The 19,327-nt window shown below is 32.7% G+C and overlaps 2 protein-coding genes and 1 long non-coding RNA gene across 4 annotated transcripts; 2 read left to right on the top strand and 1 right to left on the bottom strand.

The window, feature by feature from the left end:
* Positions 1-6,779: 6,779 nt before the first annotated feature.
* Positions 6,780-9,261, bottom strand: LOC111614297. 2 transcript variants are annotated; one of them, XR_002754902.1, is made up of 2 exons: positions 9,208-9,261; positions 6,780-7,100 (listed from the first exon to the last, which is right to left on the bottom strand). It is a non-coding gene; the product is annotated as an uncharacterized LOC111614297 (long non-coding RNA). The 2 variants fall into 2 exon arrangements; XR_002754903.1 differs by lacking the exon at positions 9,208-9,261 and adding an exon at positions 7,464-7,514.
* Positions 9,262-10,029: 768 nt separating this feature from the next.
* Positions 10,030-11,164, top strand: LOC111614301 (C-reactive protein 3.3-like). Its single transcript, XM_023355667.1, has one exon. It carries the CDS (start codon positions 10,140-10,142, stop codon positions 10,845-10,847), a length of 708 nt encoding a protein of 235 aa, XP_023211435.1. The 5' UTR covers positions 10,030-10,139; the 3' UTR covers positions 10,848-11,164.
* A 354-nt stretch (positions 11,165-11,518) lies between these two features.
* On the top strand, positions 11,519-18,703 carry LOC111614303. Its single transcript, XM_023355669.1, has 2 exons — positions 11,519-11,647; positions 17,120-18,703. Exons 1-2 carry the CDS (start codon positions 11,519-11,521, stop codon positions 18,701-18,703), a joined length of 1,713 nt encoding a protein of 570 aa, XP_023211437.1.
* The last annotated feature ends 624 nt before the right edge of the window (positions 18,704-19,327 follow it).

Here is a 19,327-nt window from a genome sequence, read left to right as displayed (position 1 = left end):
TTCATGATGACTCGACATTATGAATAATGCCAGTATTAATCACGGTTCAAAACATATAGGCTATATTAAATAAAGAGAGAATTTTAATTAGGAAAGATTTTTGAACATTTTCTAGTGTTATTTTTTCCTTTTTTACTTTGGGGTGGCAGGGTCTTTTGATTCCTCTCTGAGTGTTCCACTGAGTTGAATTAACAATTGGGCAGGAAGATAGTTTTTCTAGTTCAATCATAATCGGAATTATGAATTCATATTTTCCTTTATTTAAAGCTCTAAGAGTAATTCTCTTCGATAAACCACATTTTTATTTTAAAAATATTTGTAAAATTTAATGAGATCGGTTATTTTTCAAGTTAAAAAGATTATATTTTGAAAAGACAGTTTAAAAAAAAACTTTAAGAACTTCTCAAAATAACAACGAGAAATTATTCTTCTCTATCAGTACCGATTTTCGAGGATATAATAAAATGTTGAATAATTGTCAAATTAAACTTGCTCCGTTCCCCTCCAAAACAGGTTATGTAAATTAACAGCAGAGAATTCAAAGAAACAAACAAAGTATAAGTCAGGTGTGGTGTACAAACTTATATGGACAGGTACGTGTTGTTAACCGAAATATTATGTAGGGGAAACTAAGCGCCAGATGAGAAAGCCATTGTCAGAGCACAATAAAATTAAAAAGTAATAATTTACCATAGTTTCATCATTGTCGGAAAAATAATTGCTATATCGATATAAATAACATAAAATGTGTATAGGGAAAAATATCGTAAAAAGAATTAAAGAAACTACACAATTATTATGCAAAAAATGTTGTTACTTTAAATACAGGTATGACTGTAGATACATTCTGAGATAATGTAGTTAGGGGTATAAATTAGTGTTGCAACGAATAGTATATTCTGCCTCAGGCAGAATACCGAATATTCGGCCAGGAGCGTGGCCGAATAGCCAATATTCGGAATACTATTCGAAGAATATTCGGCCAAACTATTCGGCTTGATTAACGCACGTACGAAAATTGGCGCGCAAACCTCATTATGGCAAGGACCCTGCTCTCTATTGGCCCGCTGTCGCTACGCTTCGCCAATCGCGTTAATTCTTGACAGTTGTAGCGGACAGACAAGAGCGTCATGGCAGTATGCGATAAATGATGATATCAAATGTGAATAAGAATGAAATGACCTACACGTGTAAATAACGGAAAAAAACAGAGAAAGATCGCAAAGTGAAGATGTGAAAATAAATATGAAATTGAGTCGATAACATAGTCGAACAAGTCGAAGCAGCTTATTGGCGCGAAATTCGCGGCCGTCAATGCCAACCGTTCGGGCTACCAAGCTGTCTCGAATCTGTGAAATCATAACTGTGACTTAATTTGACGTCCTATCTGTCTTTTTTCTCCGTTATCACCAGGCTACGAGTCATGTAATTATAAAATGGAAAAACTACGACGGAAAAGTGACGAATCGAAAGTATCGTGAGCGCGTATTATGATGTATGCATAGGCATGCATACGTGGACTAGAGAGATGAAGGAAAAAGAAAGGAAAGAGCAAAGACAAGCGCTTAAAAAGGATAGGCATGGTCAGACCCTCATATGTGTGCGACGATTCTCGAATGAATAGGTGTGACGTGTGCTGATCTTTGTAATTATAAATTGTGAATACATGTGACTAATATTATTATTATTTTTATTTTGTGCATGTTATAAGTTATATATAAATATAAACAAACAACATTAACCCGACAACATTAAATCTAAATACCAAAATGATTAATTTACTGTTTGGTATTCGGTATTCGGCCGAATAGCGAAAAATAGGCCGAATAGGCCGAATACCGAAAAGTAACCGAATATTCGTTACATCACTAGTATAAATAAATCTTCACGTGAAATAGTTTATCAAAATCATGATGTTTGTGATTTAAACAATGATATGACTTGTGCTATTATATTTACTGAAGAAGCTCTGTTATACTCATGGCGAAATGTATTTGGAAATAATGTTAAATTAATAAAGCTGGTTTTTTTAGAAGAAAATTGTTGTCGATGTAAATATTTAGTTTTAAAAAAATTCTCCTCGAAAATCGGTAATGATGGAGAAGAATAATTTGTCGTTATTATTTTGAGAATCTTTTTAAACTTTGATTTTTTAAAATATAACATTTTTAACTTACATTTTTATTGATTTTATTTTGAGAAAATGGAACATAATATTTATTACCGAAAACATTTCAATCTTCTAAATGAAAACTATTTTCTACTGTTTCCAATAACTAGAAGGTAAAAATGCAAACTAGCAGCATTATATGAGTTTCACTCACGTAATTAATGTTTATATATATTAAGACGAATCAAAAGTCTCTTGACCCTTTTCATTCCAAAAGTAGTAAAGATGTATTCTTTGTTAAGAATGGGACCAGTCACACGAAGAACTTGGGATCTCCGATTCCACAGCTCTGCTTTTATATTAAAAGCAGAGCTGCAGAGTCGGAGTCTTCAAAAATCCGCCGACTCCGACTTCTTTTCAGTTTCCCAACTTGTTATGTATATACTGGTAAAACGGAAGAAAGATTGGAATCGTGTCAAATTTGAATACCAGAGTTTTTGCAAATCTACACGTTCGGAGACAACCTGAACCAAAAAAAAAATGTCAAATAAAGGGGAAAAATTCGTATATGTGTGTGTTGGCGTCTAATTTGTTTAATTTCTTTATTCTCTGTTCTTAAATATTAATGAAACTGCTGCTTTTTCGTATTTACCATTTAAAAGGTATTAAAACGTTTGGTAAATTTGAACTTCTAATGCACTATGAAAGTGTTAAGAATGATGGACTCGTAAGTAATGGACATGATTAATTATTCTACATAAATTAATCAATAAAAAATATCAAATGAGAAATGTATTTATAAAAGTATGTTTATTGCATTTGCTATTCAGTAGAATGGTTTATGTAATATTGCTATAATTTGGTATTAACAGACGGATCTTCTAATTTTAATCATTTGCATTTTAACATTTGGATTAAACTGTAACAAATTACATTTTTATATATGTAATTGTAAAACTACAGAATAATCATATTGAAAGTTTCATCAAGCAATAAAGATATATGATTATAAAGTAAGTATTACCTGAATTAAATTTGATTAGATATGTAATTAATATAAATCTTACTAAAATCATAAAATAACAAATACATGGTTATGACTTTTATTAAAAATTAACTTTTTACATCCAGCGTTATTAATTCGAAATTTCAAAAGTGCATGTGCTAAGACCCATTTTTAGAACCTTATCATCATGCCTATAAACAACGGTGGAAGTATCTCCTGGTAAATAGAGCATTTTAAAGAATAATTATTAAAATTAAGAAAGTACTATTTAGAAATGAAAATACCCGAGTTGATAAAAGAGCAATTAAATTAAAACCTTCAAAACCAATTCAACCATTAATTCATAAACTGATGAGTGAATCTGAACATTTGAGAAGAAATGTTTATGTTGTGGCGGTTGTAAAATAATGGCATTAACAAACGTGTTTCAACTGTTCACGTAGCACACCGATACTTAAAATTATTTTGCAATTATATAAAAAGAGTCTGTCGCGAATATATCACTTTAATTGGGGGCTAAATGTAGGATTGAAAATATTACTTACATTTAAACCACCATTAGCGGAGATTACAAATAAACAAAATGAATACTTGGATAAAAAAATTGAATATAATCAGTAAAAACATTGAAGTTCTAGCTATAAAGAATCTTTTCAAAATAAACAATGTTTAGTATAATGTAACTCATTGTTTCAACTATAAAATTCTTTAAGTTGAAAATTCCATTTTCGAACTAACTACTGTATTAGAAACCGTTATAATTTAAAATAATAAATTACTCAATATTGTATGAATTGAGATGTTTCTTTATTTTTAAAATGTAGGAATAAAAATATTAGGTACAATGAAACCTCCATTAACGGACGTTTTTACAATTACCAGATTTTCAAATAGGACAATTTTAAGTTGATAATCAACAGTTAACGTCATACATATGAATGTTATTAAACTTTTCTGTTATTTTGATTCTGATGAAACCATGTTGTAGTTTACTTTGCTTTATACAGACACACTACAGTGACTTTTTTCAAAACACTTATTATTATTGCAGATTATTCATCTCTTTATTCAGTTGGGACGCTATTTACAAGTCGCTTTTCTGATATTGTTAGAATTAAGTTTACGGTACCAAGAAACCATAAAATTTTTCAGAGTTATTTATTTACTCAACAACAACAGTAAGATAGTATTAAAGAAGAGACATTTAAAACGGTTACGATAGTATCATTATATGGTGAAAGTTCAAAGGTCATATTACGAAGGCGATTTACCGACCATTTTAAAGCGTTGGTAGTAAGGTTCCTCATATTCCGGTCCTTTGCTTCTCCAGGATCTCGAGGAAAAAGGTGATCTGTTTCACGGAATCTCGATATTTCATAATATAATTTTTCGTAATTAAATTGTGGGGTGTCAGCCATATTGAAGTTTGTATATAGTTCACAGTTCCTTATTTCATTTCTGTTCTACTTTCTTTCTATTGTCTTCGAGAACTTTTCATATCGACCGTTACTACTTGAGGGGGAACTTTTCTCAGAACCAAAAGTGAAACAAATGAGTGAGGTATTAGTGCTGGAAAATAAATACAGTAGAAGAAAGAGTAGCCTGAGGCGAGAAAAAAGGAGAGAGGAGAACACTTTTTGGCTGGACCTTAAAAGGATCGGATGTACAATGTCGTGAGCGAAGCTCGAAAGGAGAGAGGTGGGAAGAAGACGGCAGGTATAGGAGAAAACTGTTGAGGTTAGAGAGGAAGAAGCACGAGGCACTATGGAAAACCGAAAGAATCGGAGAATCAAAAGAACGAATTGATAAATCAGTAAAGAAAAATAAAAGATCACATCTGTGAAAGGGCATTTCCCCGAAGATATCGATAAATCAACGTGGACCCGGGTACTCTCTATCTATCTCTTTATACTTTCTATACTTTTCTAAATCTAATCGTTTCTCTGTTATATTAATTTTAAAGAAACTTCTGGAATGTCATTTTTGGTACAAATTATATAAAAAATTAAATGTGTTTTTTAGTTTATTTATTCGAGCAATTAAAATTTTGATGGCATTTGGAATTACATCTATTAGATTTGCAACAAACAATATTGCAAAATTTCTCGTGTTTCTGTATACGCCTATTCAATAAATATTACATGAGTTATTACTAATTAATTAAAATAGAAAAAGGATTCGTCCACACTCAGTAAATCATACAAATACTTTAGTGTATTTTTACTAATTTAACTTTTATTTATAAATCCAATTAGTTAGAAATTTTACAACTCATTTCCCGTTTATTCCATAAAATCGAATTTTTACCTAAAACGTAAAAATTACAAAACAAAAAAAAAAAAAANGGGTATGCAAATACAGCGTGGTCTGAGTAGAGAAATTATAATTACGCACATCCTGTACTGTACATTTGCAGTATATGACATTTACTAGAATTTTTTTTTGTTATTGTAATAGTAGTTACTGTAGTCTGTTACTCTTGAAAATTGTCTTAGTAAACAATAGCGTAACTAATCTAATCTACTACTACAATAATAAAAGTTAATGCATTTCTTGTTACTATAGTAGTATTTTATTACTGTAATACTATACAAGTCGACCTCCCTATAACACTGTTGATAATTCCGTTTTATAAGAATTCCATGTTGTACGAGTCACTTAGATTTTACAAATACGTGTGCCGGGCTGTGAACGGCTCACGTATTTGTAAAATCTAAGTGACTCGTACAACACGGAATTCAAATAAAACGGAATTACCAACAGTGTTATAGGGGGGTGGAGTGTATTTTCAATTTGATCAATTTTCTGAAACGTTTACAATCGTTCTATAATCGAACCAATATGCAATAACAAATTGGAATTTAAAACGGTTCGAACATTTTTAAAATTGAAATAGATAAAAATATTTATAACAATGTCTGAAATGTTATCAACTTAATACATCTAAGTAGTCAATGACAATTAAACGTAGTTGAAAACGAAAAATCGCATCTAAAATAGTACAGTAGAAGCCGTTCTTCCGGTTAAGCCTTAATGCTCTCCCTCTCCCCTCGCGGGGGAATTTCGAAAAATTCCTTCTTAGTGCGCGTTTTCATGGCATACCCTAACTGTGTACCAAATTTCACCTCTTTAAGTTCAGCGGTTTGCTCTGGGCCATGACGAATCAGTCATTCAGTCAGGATAAGTAATTTTCTAAATTTAGATGAATGCGATCTGGAAATGAATTTGTGTGTGCAATGATCAGAAGTGATCCCCTGTATGAATTCGGAGATGACCTATCAGATGTTGTTTTTGTGCAAACCTTCGTTTGCAACGATCACATGTAAATAATCTTTCTCCGGTATGAATCTTCTGGTGACAATTAAATCCATATCTCGAAGTAAATTCTTTCTTGCAAGTTTCACATTGATATTTCCTGTTCTTTGTTTTACGATCAGATAAACCTGTAAAATATGATAAATACAATTAATAAAAATATCAAACTCTTTAATTTATATTTATATACTGTATTTCTTAAATAAATAAATAAATGTTTTAAGAGAATTGACAAAGTTTTGTGTGCAGATACGAGTGTAATTTGCATCTTCCTCACAAGTTTTCTTAACGAAAATGTAAAGGTTACAACTACACCAATCACATATAGGCCTACTAATTACTTAGACCAGAGTTCACAAATATTTCCGACACGCATAATCACGATCACAAATTAATGTAATTTACATATTTTTTTCTCCAAACAATTTATATGCAATTTTGCAAAATAAAATAGTTCAAAAATAATTTTAAAACATCTTCATTTGATTTTCCTTTTCCCCTCATTAGCACGAAATGTGTTTCCTTCTTCGATATATTTTCGTGTAATATTTAATGGCAGTTTTCAATTTTATTCTTCCATAAAATAAAGTATTGCACACGTCCTTCCACTTTTCTTAAACAATTCGTCAGTTATTACACAGAAATGTCCTCTTTTGGTCGACTGAGAACCTGCAAACAACAAAGTCGTGTATGAAACAAGACACGAGAATAACATCAAACAATTATTTTCTAACTCTAATTAAATATTTCGAAATTGAAAAAAAAAGTAATAATTATGCAAATTCCACTTTCGATATTTTAATGGTAAAATTTCTTCATTCAAAATCTGAAAGAGAAAGAAATCCAAATTAATTTTTCTAAGGAATATGCATTTATACGTTTTAATTAACGTGGCATCAATTACGACATTCAAAATAATTTTACTATTTACGGGGAATGCTCTTTACATTTTCTTTTGATGCTTTTTGGCTAGAAATTTGCTTCGAATAAACATTATCCTAATTAAAAGTCACTATAAATAATTGTAATTACTGTGGATTGTCGTAGACATCCGCTGATAAATTCAACAAACTGACAATATAGAAATTTATGAAATGGATTCTAATTACACAAATATACTTCGACTCGAATGACTTTTGGAGCCGCAGTTGCAACGGAACATTTTCGAAATTCGAATGAATCGCGTGGCACCATCTTCAATTTTTTATTATTGTTTTCGAAAACAAAATGTTTGACAGTAAAACTTCCAATAATATTTTACTCGAATACGGGTTACGACGAATAATCTATATCTATATCTATATATAAAAATGGACATGTATGTCCCTATATTTCACTTTTTCGCCAAAACTACACATCGCACGTGAATGGTGTTTGTATGTAGTGGTAGCCCCAAGTCTCCATTCGTGCATAGGGGTGGTTGCGTCTCGATAGCTATAAGGGTGCGGGAGATATGAGGCTGAAAGTGGTTGAAAGTGGCTTTCTATTTCGAATGTTTTGTTCGAATTTGTTCGAATTAAATTCGAACATAAAATTCGAATATTGGTTCGATTATAGAACGATCGTAAACGTTCCTGAAACGTTGAAAATAGTTCGTTTGACTTGACGTGAACAGAAGACGTTCAGAAATAGAATCGGGACCAGGAAGTGTTAATACAAAGCGGCATGCAAGATTTACAGGCGGTTTTTTGCGCTTTTGCGGGAAATCGAACATATTTTCATGCTCATGTAAAAATTCTCTGGAAACGTCTGGAAACGGGAGACCTAATTCTTGCATTTTGTGAAAACGGGTAAGATTGGCTATAATGTAATTATCTTAATCTTCACTATCGTTACTTTTTGCCCACAAATAAAAACCCAGCGAAGCGGGTCCTTGCAGCTAGATTCTAGATTACTTAGAAAAACAGTCTTTTATATATAAAAAAATTAAACTATATTACATACAAATGTACGAACAAATAAAAACCCAGCGAAGCGGGTCCTTGCAGCTAGTATCGTAATAAAAATTAACTGTAAATAAGCGATCTATTGATAAAATGTAATACGTTAATTCATCTACGTGCCAAAATGGTGTCGTCCGAGTCTCTTGCCTGGGTCTAAAATGTTCGGATCGTATAATTAATGCTTCTAGTTTTTTAAATATTAGTCTATTGTGACTATAATCCATTTATTTAATTAATTAAATTTTGAATTTTCGAATTGAGTGAACGTGTCATCTGTCTTCAATCCCGCAAGAGAATAGTAATTAATTAGGGTTATTCTATAACGTTTCCTTAAATACGAACATTTATAATGTGAATCAAATTATTTCCTGGTCAAATTTTCCCAATAATAAAAAGCATATCGTTGATGAAATTTAATTAATACAAAATGTAATGCGTATTTCCCATTTGAACATCATAAACTCTCAGATTAAAATAAATTTTGCAACATTACAGATTATTTTACAGGCTAACAGTAAGCTTAACAGTTGATCAATTGTTTGCAATTGATGAGATTTAACGTTAATTGCAATACTTTGTGTAAATGTAGAACAAAAATAAATTTCACTATATTTGAGACGGGAAAGGAATTTTAATCGTTTATCTACACTTTACTTAAAATCAATTGCCATTTCTGTTTTAAACACGATACCGATAACATTTCTGATAAACTAAAACCAATTACTTCAAGGAAAATAACTAAACGAGCTAAATGATTAAAATTCTTTCATAAAAAAAAGTAACAATTTACAAACTTTTATTTTATATAATTGCAAAATTATTTAAAATTTTACCTAAAGAATGTGCACCTATTAATCACCGTCTCATTACAGTTTTGATAATTTTTACATTATTACAGCCCGCAGAGCATAAATCAGGGTGTTTTGACACATCTGTCATGGGTTAGTTCGGGTAGGCGATGATGATGAGGAAAGAATCCCATATGGACTTCCACACCAGAAGAAATCCTGACATCAGGAGTTCGATTTTATGTTCGACCTTTCCTCGATTTTCTGTAATATAATTTTCTTTAATTGACTTCTTGACTTCACTTAAATTTTCCAAATTCTCATTATATTTCTAACAGTGTAATTACTAGAAATATAATAAGAATTTAAGATAATATGTCATACTATAACATACTGAATTAAATGACTGTTATATAATGATTAGATATATAATTTATACTAAAATGAAAGTAAAAAGAATAGGCTAATTTTAAAAACTATTTGTTTCCACAATTCATATTTTATTCTATAAAATATAAATTATGTTCTATAGAAAATTAAACGAGTAAAAAAATTAACTCATTAAAAATTAAGTAATAACAATTGCAATATATTTTCTTTAGAAATTATCACAAAAATATAAGAGCGAATAAAAATTTAAAATGATAAAAGAAAAAACTGTTATATTCTCTGGTAATTTCTAATAATTTAATTTAATATTTACAATAAAGAGAAAAATCTGTGTAATTATTAGAAAGTTATGAACCGTTAAGTTATCAGTAAATTATAGTATAGAATAAAAATTAATTGGAAAGGAAGTAAAATCAACAAAACTGTGGCGATTGTATCTATTGGCTCCCATCCAAAATAAATGAACTGGTCGTTGTTTATAAGTCTTGATACGAAGATATCTTTCAGTTCGGTGGAAAAACCAACGGTTGTAACTTCCTTGAGGACAAGAGAGAAGTTTTTGGTGCATTTTTCTTAAGTTTTACGAAATGTCTCCTTTAACGATTTTTTTACTTATTGCAATATGCAAGATTAGTTTTACAACGGGATTTATGGTAAAAGCGTATTTAAGCCCTTCAAATTCTTCGAATTTTCCTCGAATTAAAGCGGAGAATCCTTTTCCCTCGCTTTGGCAATTCACTGTGTGTTCTTGGTTGAAACCTTACTCATTGGATAAAGAAGATTTGTCAATTATATCATACGCCACTTCTAGTTATGACAATGAAATATTCATTTATCTCAAGCGAAATGGTTCAGACTATGAAGTGAAATTCCACATCGGTGTTCCTTACGCACAATTCAAGTGTGCTTTACCTTGGAAACAGGGACAATGGCATCATTTGTGCGCAACTTGGTTCGCTCCCACGAAAACTGTTCATGTTTATCAAAACGGACAAGAATGTGAGTTTATGAAACTCTACTCGTATTTTCTAAACAAAGAGATACCATCGGGTGGCACACTGGTCATCGGTCAAGATCAAGACGCTCTAGATTCTAAGTATAAGGAGGATCAATCGTGGCACGGAGATATAGCCGAGGTTCATATTTGGGATGAACAACTGAGCCTGGAGCAAATTCGAGATACTGGAAGCTGCGAAGGAAGTATGAGAGAAGGAAATCTCTTCGCTTGGATGAAGACTCCAATGACTGTTAAAGATAATGTTGTTTTGTCGGCTACTCATCTTTGTTATAATTAAACGTGTACTCATCATCATCTTTACTAAAAGAAATAATTTCGATGTTGAGATTAATTTTAGTTTTTGAATTTTTAAACAAACTGCAAAAATGATATGCATGCAGTTTTCGTTTATACGCTATCATCAAAAGTCGACTTGTATTTTATGTATACAAGATACAAAGTTGATATGAATAGAGCTTTCTGTCTGTTAATGTTAAGTACTCATTTATTATAATACATATTAACCTTGCTTATATCATTATTAAGCTGTTTTATCTAATACAGTATTAACGTTTTTAAGATATATTTTTATGCGTTCATATATTTTGCATATATATATACATATGCGTTTATTAAATTTAAATAAATAAATAAATAATGTTTAATTGTATTATATTTAGGAATATGTGTTTATCATAAATATTGTAGAATAAATAAAATCTTTTTCAGTAAATAAAATGAATTTGCATGAAATAAAAAGTTTATGTTTTACTTTAAGGTTTATAATTCATTGCGATTGACAAAGTTCCCCTAAAGTTGAGGAGCTTGGGGCAAAAGTCAATATTATTGGAAACTGAAGTCTGATAGTGAAGGACGAAACCGATATATGCGGTACAGACTGCCCATGAAAATTCCTGGGTTGCTAGCCCGGATTATATTTCGGATCCCTTACAGAATTAGGCTAAACCCATGGCTTCGACCATTCCTCTGTTTTTGAGAGACTCTAAGAAGACCTTTTATCACATCCATCATGGATACGGCCAGGCTCGAAATTCCTTAGAATCACAATCCGAAGCCGAACCGCAATCTCCCAGAGCGGTAGGTTGTTGCTTTATACGGCGAAATATGTCGCAATCCATAGTTTGATCTGCTATTGATCTATTTGTTTGTCCTTAGACCTATTAGGAAAAGATGAAAACTAAAACAATAATCCTTTCTGTTTCAATCTTTAAAAAATTATAAATTTTATTTTAATTTTCTAACACAAAACTTGAATTTTCTTAACTCGAATTAACTCTAAGTGCAAGATTTACACGGTTCCCGACACCGATTTATGTTACTTTCGACTTCCCGACTCAAATTTTAATGTTTATTCTATTCGAAGTGTTCCCAGCGATTGAATTTTCATGAAATTTTCAGTCAATAGTTGTATCTACTGCCAAACACCCATTTGCAGACAACGTTCCAGTCCAAACCGAGAGGTCCTTTGTAAGTTGGCCAACACTTAGTGGAAATCAACTAATCCCGCATCAGGATGAACATAAGTGATTTCTATATATAACATCTCTTTAATCCAAAAAACAAGTTTGGTAGACGATCTCACAGCTTTCTGGTTAGAAACAGCTTTATTTTGTAAATTAAACTACAAATGAATTTCGGTTCGTTTAAGTTCCTAACCATCTTCAGTGCTGTACGAAAAAAAAATGACAATATTGTCCATTTTTCTCTTCTTCTTTGATATAGAAAAACAGAAAAATGGACAAATTAACTACTTAGATATAACTATAATACATAACCTAGATAAATTCGCTTTTATAACATATAAAAAACCCTGTAATGATAATAAAACGATTAACTACCATTCATACATTCCGGAAACCATGAAAAAGAATACTTATATTATGGACTTAAATAACGTATATACAAGAATATCTGACAATAAAAACCGAGAAATTAAATTAAAAAAGCTAGAAACAAAGTTTATTCTTAATGACTGTTCTAAAGTGAAACTAAATACATGGCACAAACAATATTACACAAATAGATATAATACGAAATATAAACAGGACAAAAAAATATAAAACCTTTCCGTATATTAAAATCCAAATATTTATATAGATAAAACAAGTCGTTTATTGGAAGTAAGAGTAAAAGAGCATGAAGCAGCTGTTCGGCTTCCATACTATAACTCCCCGCGGTACACCCACGCTAAAATAAAATATGTCAAATTAATAGAAATAATATAAAAATTTTACATTTAGAAAAAGATGCTTATAAAAGAAAATTCAAGGAATATGTAGAAATATGAAAACATACCAAAAAAATTAGTTAATATTTCGGATGGTATGTTAATTGACCCTCAATGGTACAGATTAATAGCAGGCGCTTCAACACGTTAAGCATTCGTTGTACGGTTTGTTCGAATAAATTAGAATTACTGGATAACATCTTTTGTCGGTATGTCTTTATATGTCATTGATGTTCAAGAATTTAACTGTAAAGTAATTTATTTTTAATCATTTGAAATTACAGTATATTATATTATATTAACACTTATACAGTCTTCACATGGGAGAACTGATATCCACCCACTTTAAGTGTATTGAATAATGGAAATATAATATGCAAGTTTTTAAAGAAATTTTTTGATGGAATTATATGTGAGGTATCAGACGAAAGCCGCTTTGAAGGTCCGAAGGTGACCACTCTATCGAGAAATAAAGAGCTCTATTTTCAGACACGCATGGGGAGATTTATGTTCTGATTTTTATTAAAACAATAGAAAAGACTAAAGTGATGGAAACGTGGCTAAAAGAGGAGTCATATTTACTCGCAAAAATTACCTCTCCCGCGCCTTCCGATCGGTTTCGAATTGTATATTGTTACTCTCAACCACTACTGCGACAAGGCCGTGTCTTCTGACCTAGCACCTAAATTACAGTTTATGGCGATCGCCATGCAACAAGGGACAGAATAACGTCACTTTTTCTTGCCGTAGAAATCGATTTTGTGTCGCATTTCTCGTGCCTCAAAGTTGGTTGAATTCTATCTTTTGCAGGAACGCGTTTCTATCAGCAAATAACAGTTCGTTAAGTAGTCACGTGAGAAAATACAATCACCTGGTGTTTTAATGGCGGAAAGTTCGACGCGGTTAACCAAGATGACTAACACCAAAATAAAGTGGAAATAATAATAAATTTAACACAAATTCTACACAAATAATCATATATACTGTAATTTAATTCAAAGAACAAAACAACTGAATCTTACTCGAAATAGTATTATTTATCGAGAGATCTTAATCGAAGAATAAGCGTATTTTGTACAGCAGTTCTTCCTCGATCCAAGAAAGTATCTTTAATCCAAAAACTTCTAGCTAAATAAGGCAAGCCGTACAATACAAAATTTGTAAACACGTGGATAGCGGCAGTGTCCATATCGTTCGCCATCTTGAATACCGAACGCATGCGCCGAAATGTAAGAGGATTGCCGCTTGTGTGATTGCGTTGCCGCGCTGCGAAAATGCGTTTGCGATACCGCTTTTCCTTGCCGCGCCACACGTGTGCATCCTCCTTTATACTTCAGAAATTAGAGTAAAATAGACAACGTAAGATAAATAGACACAAATGACATTGGAGATTTCGACAGCTGGGTATCTACTTTAGTTACTTTTCTATTTCGAGACGGAGCAGACCTTAACTTATAATGCAGAAGGATTGTCTTCTCGCCCGTCTAAATGCGCTTTTACCTAATTTTGGTTAGAGAATGGGATATTTGGGAAGTCAATAACTATCTGTATCATGATCGTCTATAGACGAGATAAACGGGACACATGTCCTCATTTAGAATCGAGTAAAAATTTCCACAAATTATATCGTAAATTACTTTGAAGCCATCTTGTATTGTATAATCTAATTGTGAAAATCGCTAAAATATTAGAAAATATAATAAAAATTTCTTGATGTATTTGTCTCCAAGCTTTGTCCTCCCCTGGAAAATTCTGCCAACGTCCATGATGTGCGCCAGACGAGTTCATAAAAATTCGCCATCCCTCCAATGGAGTGTTTACATAGAATGTAGTGTATAAAGAATTTTTATNTGTTTTATCAACGTGGAATTAAAAAGACTTGATATTTTGTCAAAAAAGGTGGGGAAAGCATAAGAGTATAATTGGTCAGGTAAATTCTAGATCTAAAAGAATAAGATGGCCATGAAGTCCGACTTGAGCAACTTCGAGTAAGAATGGCTTTGTCAAGAGCTGCAGAAACATGATCACAACGTCAATTATCGAAACAATATTAAGGTGTCTATTACTAAAGGAAGACAGGAAGGAAACCTTTTAAAAAACAACAGTGTGTTTACTCAGAATGTAGTATATAAAGAAATTTCATAAAGAAAGATTTTAATATTTTTAAAATATAAATACCATAATCTGTTTATGTGTATGTAAGTGAAATCTCTATAACTCCTACCATTTTTATCTTCTCCAAGTGAAATTCTGTTTTGTTAAAACAAACGGTAGAGACTGCTTTATTTAAAAAAATAAAATATTAGCAAGTAATTTTCAATTTCTTCAAAATTTTTAATCTCTAGTTTCTCATAAAAAGTATTCGTCATGCTTAACAATAGATTTTCTAGTATATTGCAATACAGTAAATTAGGAGGTACACTTTAAATATAATTTATATACAGTAGATCCCCCTATAAAAGCGTTTCCTATAGTTATGATTCCTATAAAAATTGTGGCATTATCCGTAAACAACGGTAAAAATAACTCCTATAATACGTAAAACGTCATCGGGCAGCCGAACTACTTACCCGCCGTCCGTAGCGCCACGCTACGGAGAGATTTCTATCGTCTGGACAGTATTATATAAATTATATATAAATTAGGTACTGTACATATAATTATATATTAATTATATATAAATTAGGTACTGTATATATAATTATATATTAACTTAATTTATTGTAACTTTATTATAATTAAATATATATTTTTCGCCGTCTAGCGTCACGCTACGGCGAGTTAGGCGACCTATCGTCTGTTTAGTACTGTNTGACTTTCAACGAATAATTTCGCTAACCCTGTTAAGGATTGTTTTGCAAATATAAATTTATGTAAATCAGACCAAGTCATCATTTTAGCAAAGTCTTCGAATGCAACCAGCCATTTATCGATAGAACAATATTCACTACCATCGAAAGGTTTGATTACGTTTTTCACGTCACGAAAGTTAATGGAAAGTTTAGTCATATCCGAAACGCGCAGACAATTATTGCTAGGTGGATCATCGGCAACGCTTTGAACTTCTAATACATCTTAGTCTTCGGTATCAACATCTGCCAAGATCAGATTTGATTGTAATGATTTTAAATCAGAAAGAGAAAGAACAAGCCTTTCGACGATTTCGTCTTTAGTACCGTCATACTGAACATTTAATAAGTTGCACAAAACAACTAGGTCATTTAATCGACAGTTCTCATTAATATATTGCACTTTCTTTTTTAGGTTTTCGTCCTCTTTGGATGGAAAATTGAATCCAGCAAAGGTTCTCAATCTTTCTCTGTTATTCCTATCTCCAACCTCTTCGAATACGAGTTGATGCAACAATTTTATCGAACTTGTCGAGTCCGACTTTAGTGTTTCGCCGATAATTCTACGAGCGTCGCCATCTTAAAAGTAGAACTTTAGAACTACTCACGGTTTGCCGAAACGTAAGTCGAAGTCCTTCCGGAATGCCGACGTATTCGGAATTTCCAACGTCGAAATTTTCACAAAAACAGAAATGTCCGTAAATGTCCAGCGAACTCACAAAACCAAAGCACAGTTCGTCGAAAGTTCGTCGAATCTCCTCGAGTTAAGCCTAATCCACATCCAAGCCTATTCCTATCCCGGGCGAGCCCCCACTTCTGTGAGACTTTTCTTTGCCTTTTGAAAAACTTTAATTGAGATAAGAAATATTTGGATAACAGGAACGTTTTAAAGAATACAAATTACATAAAAATATTGCGATTATTATAAAAAACAAATGTAGCACTTCTTTCTCGTCTTACGTCTTTTCGCGCGTTCTTCTTCAACTGTCGTCTCCTCTCGCGAAGTCGCGTCTCGTCCGGCTCTCGTCGTCTCGCCGGCAGATGGCGTTTCGCTCTCCACATATTTGTATTCTTTAAAACGTTCCTGTTATCCAAATCTTTCTTACCTCAATTAAAGTTTTTCAAAAGGCAAAGAAAAGTCTCACAGAAGTGGGGGCTCGCCCGGGATAGGAATAGGCTTGGATGTGGATTAGGCTTAACTCGAGGAGATTCGACGAACTTTCGACGAACTGTGCTTTGGTTTTGTGAGTTCGCTGGACATTTACGGACATTTCTGTTTTTGTGAAAATTTCGACGTTGGAAATTCCGAATACGTCGGCATTCCGGAAGGACTTCGACTTACGTTTCGGCAAACCGTGAGTAGTTCTAAAGTTCTACTTTTAAGATGGCGACGCTCGTAGAATTATCGGCGAAACACTAAAGTCGGACTCGACAAGTTCGATAAAATTGTTGCATCAACTCGTATTCGAAGAGGTTGGAGATAGGAATAACAGAAAAAGATTAAGAACCTTTGGTGGATTCAATTTTCCATCCAAAGAGGACGAAAACCTAAAAAAGAAAGTGCAATATATTAATGAGAACTTTCGATTAAACGACCTAGTTGTTTTGTGCAACTTATTAAATGTTCAGTATGACGGTACTAAAGACGAAATCGTCGAAAGGCTTGTTCTTTCTCTTTCTGATTTAAAATCATTACAATCAAATCTGATCTTGGCAGATGTTGATACCGAAGACGAAGATGTATTAGAAGTTCAAAGTGTTGCCGATGATCCACCTAGCAATAATTGTCTGCGTGTTTCGGATATGACTAAACTTTCCATTAACTTTCATGACGTGAAAAACGTAATCAAACCTTTCGATGGTAGTGAATATTGTTCTATCGATAAATGGCTGGTTGCATTCGAAGACTTTGCTAAAATGATGACTTGGTCTGATTTACATAAATTTATATTTGCAAAACAATCCTTAACAGGGTTAGCGAAATTATTTGTTGAAAGTCAAAGCGGTATTAATTCCTGGGATAAATTGAAATCGGAATTAAAAGCGGAATTTGGCAGTAAATATAACTCAGCGCGATTGCACGGTATGTTGGCTAAACGCCAAATGCTCCCCAATGAATCCGTGCAAGAATATTTCTTTAAAATGCAAGAACTCGCTAGTCATGGAAAAATTGAGCCTGACGGGTTGATCGAATATGTTATTTCTGGTATACGTGACATACCCAGTAACAAAGCGATGTTATACGGAACAGATAATTTGACAGAATTTCGTGAAAAGTTGAGAGTATATGAGAAGATCCGGTCTACATATTCTCGTTCGTTTCAGTCTAAACCGAATCTACCTACAGAGCATCGAAAACCCCAGCCTTATCGAAATAAGCATGACAGTAAAACTGTCAAATGTTTTAATTGTAATGAAATTGGTCACATTTCGAGTAATTGCTCGTATAAATCCGAAGGTATTAGATGTTTTAAGTGCAAAAAATTCGGCCATAAAGCTAACGCTTGTCCTCAAAAAGAAGTAAACAAAATGGAACTAAGTCATTTCTCTAGATGTAACAACAAAATTGAAACGGATGTTGAAATCCTAGGTGCAAAAACAAAAGGACTCATCGACACCGGGTCGGACGTAACGATGATACCAAGGCATTTTTATGATAAAGTAGGGACTCCGAAATTAAACTCAGATGATGCATCTTTAATTGGATTAGATGGGAATAGTATTTCTCCGTTAGGTTTCTTCGAAAGTGAAATAAAGATTGACGAATACTCTCTTCCTGCAAATATTTACGTGGTAGAAGGTGATCTGTGTAATTCTATAATAATAGGAATAGATGTTCTGAATAAACTGAACTTCTCTATAACAAACTACGGATTCAAAGTCATGGGGAAACGAAGTCAAAATACTATTCGTGTTAATTATACTCGAATTTTTGTTCCCGATGGAAAGTCTGCGGCTGAATCAACACTCGTTAGATCAGATGACGCCTCTAGAAAAGAGCAGACGTCCCTTTCGCATTCCACTGAGTGGGGAGAGGGAAACGGTTTTCAAGACTAAATCACTTGGTGAGCGCCCACCCCTTGTGGTTAGTGACACAAACGATTTCGGCAGAAATAAAAAAGAAAAGTTTACTTCCAAATCTGATACATTTCCGTGTAAGCCTTGCAATGAAAGCAAAAAAATGCAATCAAGTGCAGATATGAGCGGATTAAACCGTTTTAACCATGTTTCGTTCACCGACGACAGGGAGTATGATTTAAGGATACCGGATTGAAGATGCAAATTATTTTAACTGACGAAATTCCCATTAGTCATCGCCCACGTAGAATGTCATTCGAAGAACAAAAAATAGTAGAAGACCAAATCCAAGAATGGTTGGACGGTGGCATAATCAAACCTAGCTGTTCAGATTATGCTGCGCCAATAGTTTTATGCAAAAAGAAAAATGGCAAAATTAGACTGTGCGTAGACTTTAGAAAGTTGAATCGGAAAACGGTCAGAGATCACTTCCCCTTGCCTTTGATCGAGGATGTGATAGATCGTTTGGAACAATCAAAAGTGTTCACGTCGCTCGATTTAAAAAATGGATTTTTCCATGTTGACATTGATGAGAAATGTAGAAAGTATACCTCTTTCGTTACACACGAGGGCCAGTATGAATTTCTAAAGGTTCCTTTTGGC

This window comes from Centruroides sculpturatus, unplaced genomic scaffold (genome assembly GCF_000671375.1).
Source record: "Centruroides sculpturatus isolate CEXI.00-Female unplaced genomic scaffold, Cexi_2.0 scaffold1638, whole genome shotgun sequence".
Classification (NCBI taxonomy): Eukaryota; Metazoa; Arthropoda; class Arachnida; order Scorpiones; family Buthidae; genus Centruroides; species Centruroides sculpturatus.
The sequence above is the reverse complement of the archived record's forward strand: the minus strand, read 5'-3'. Positions and strand labels throughout refer to the sequence as shown.

Excerpts from the sequence above, each read along its gene's own strand:
- LOC111614303 (XM_023355669.1), top strand. The coding sequence starts at position 11,519 with ATGGCTTCGACCATTCCTCTGTTTTTGAGAGACTCTAAGAAGACCTTT. Across the intron at positions 11,648-17,119 it reads AACCGCAATCTCCCAGAGCG|GTTGGAGATAGGAATAACAG; the intron begins GTAGGTTGTTGC and ends GTATTCGAAGAG.
- LOC111614301 (XM_023355667.1), top strand. The coding sequence starts at position 10,140 with ATGTCTCCTTTAACGATTTTTTTACTTATTGCAATATGCAAGATTAGT.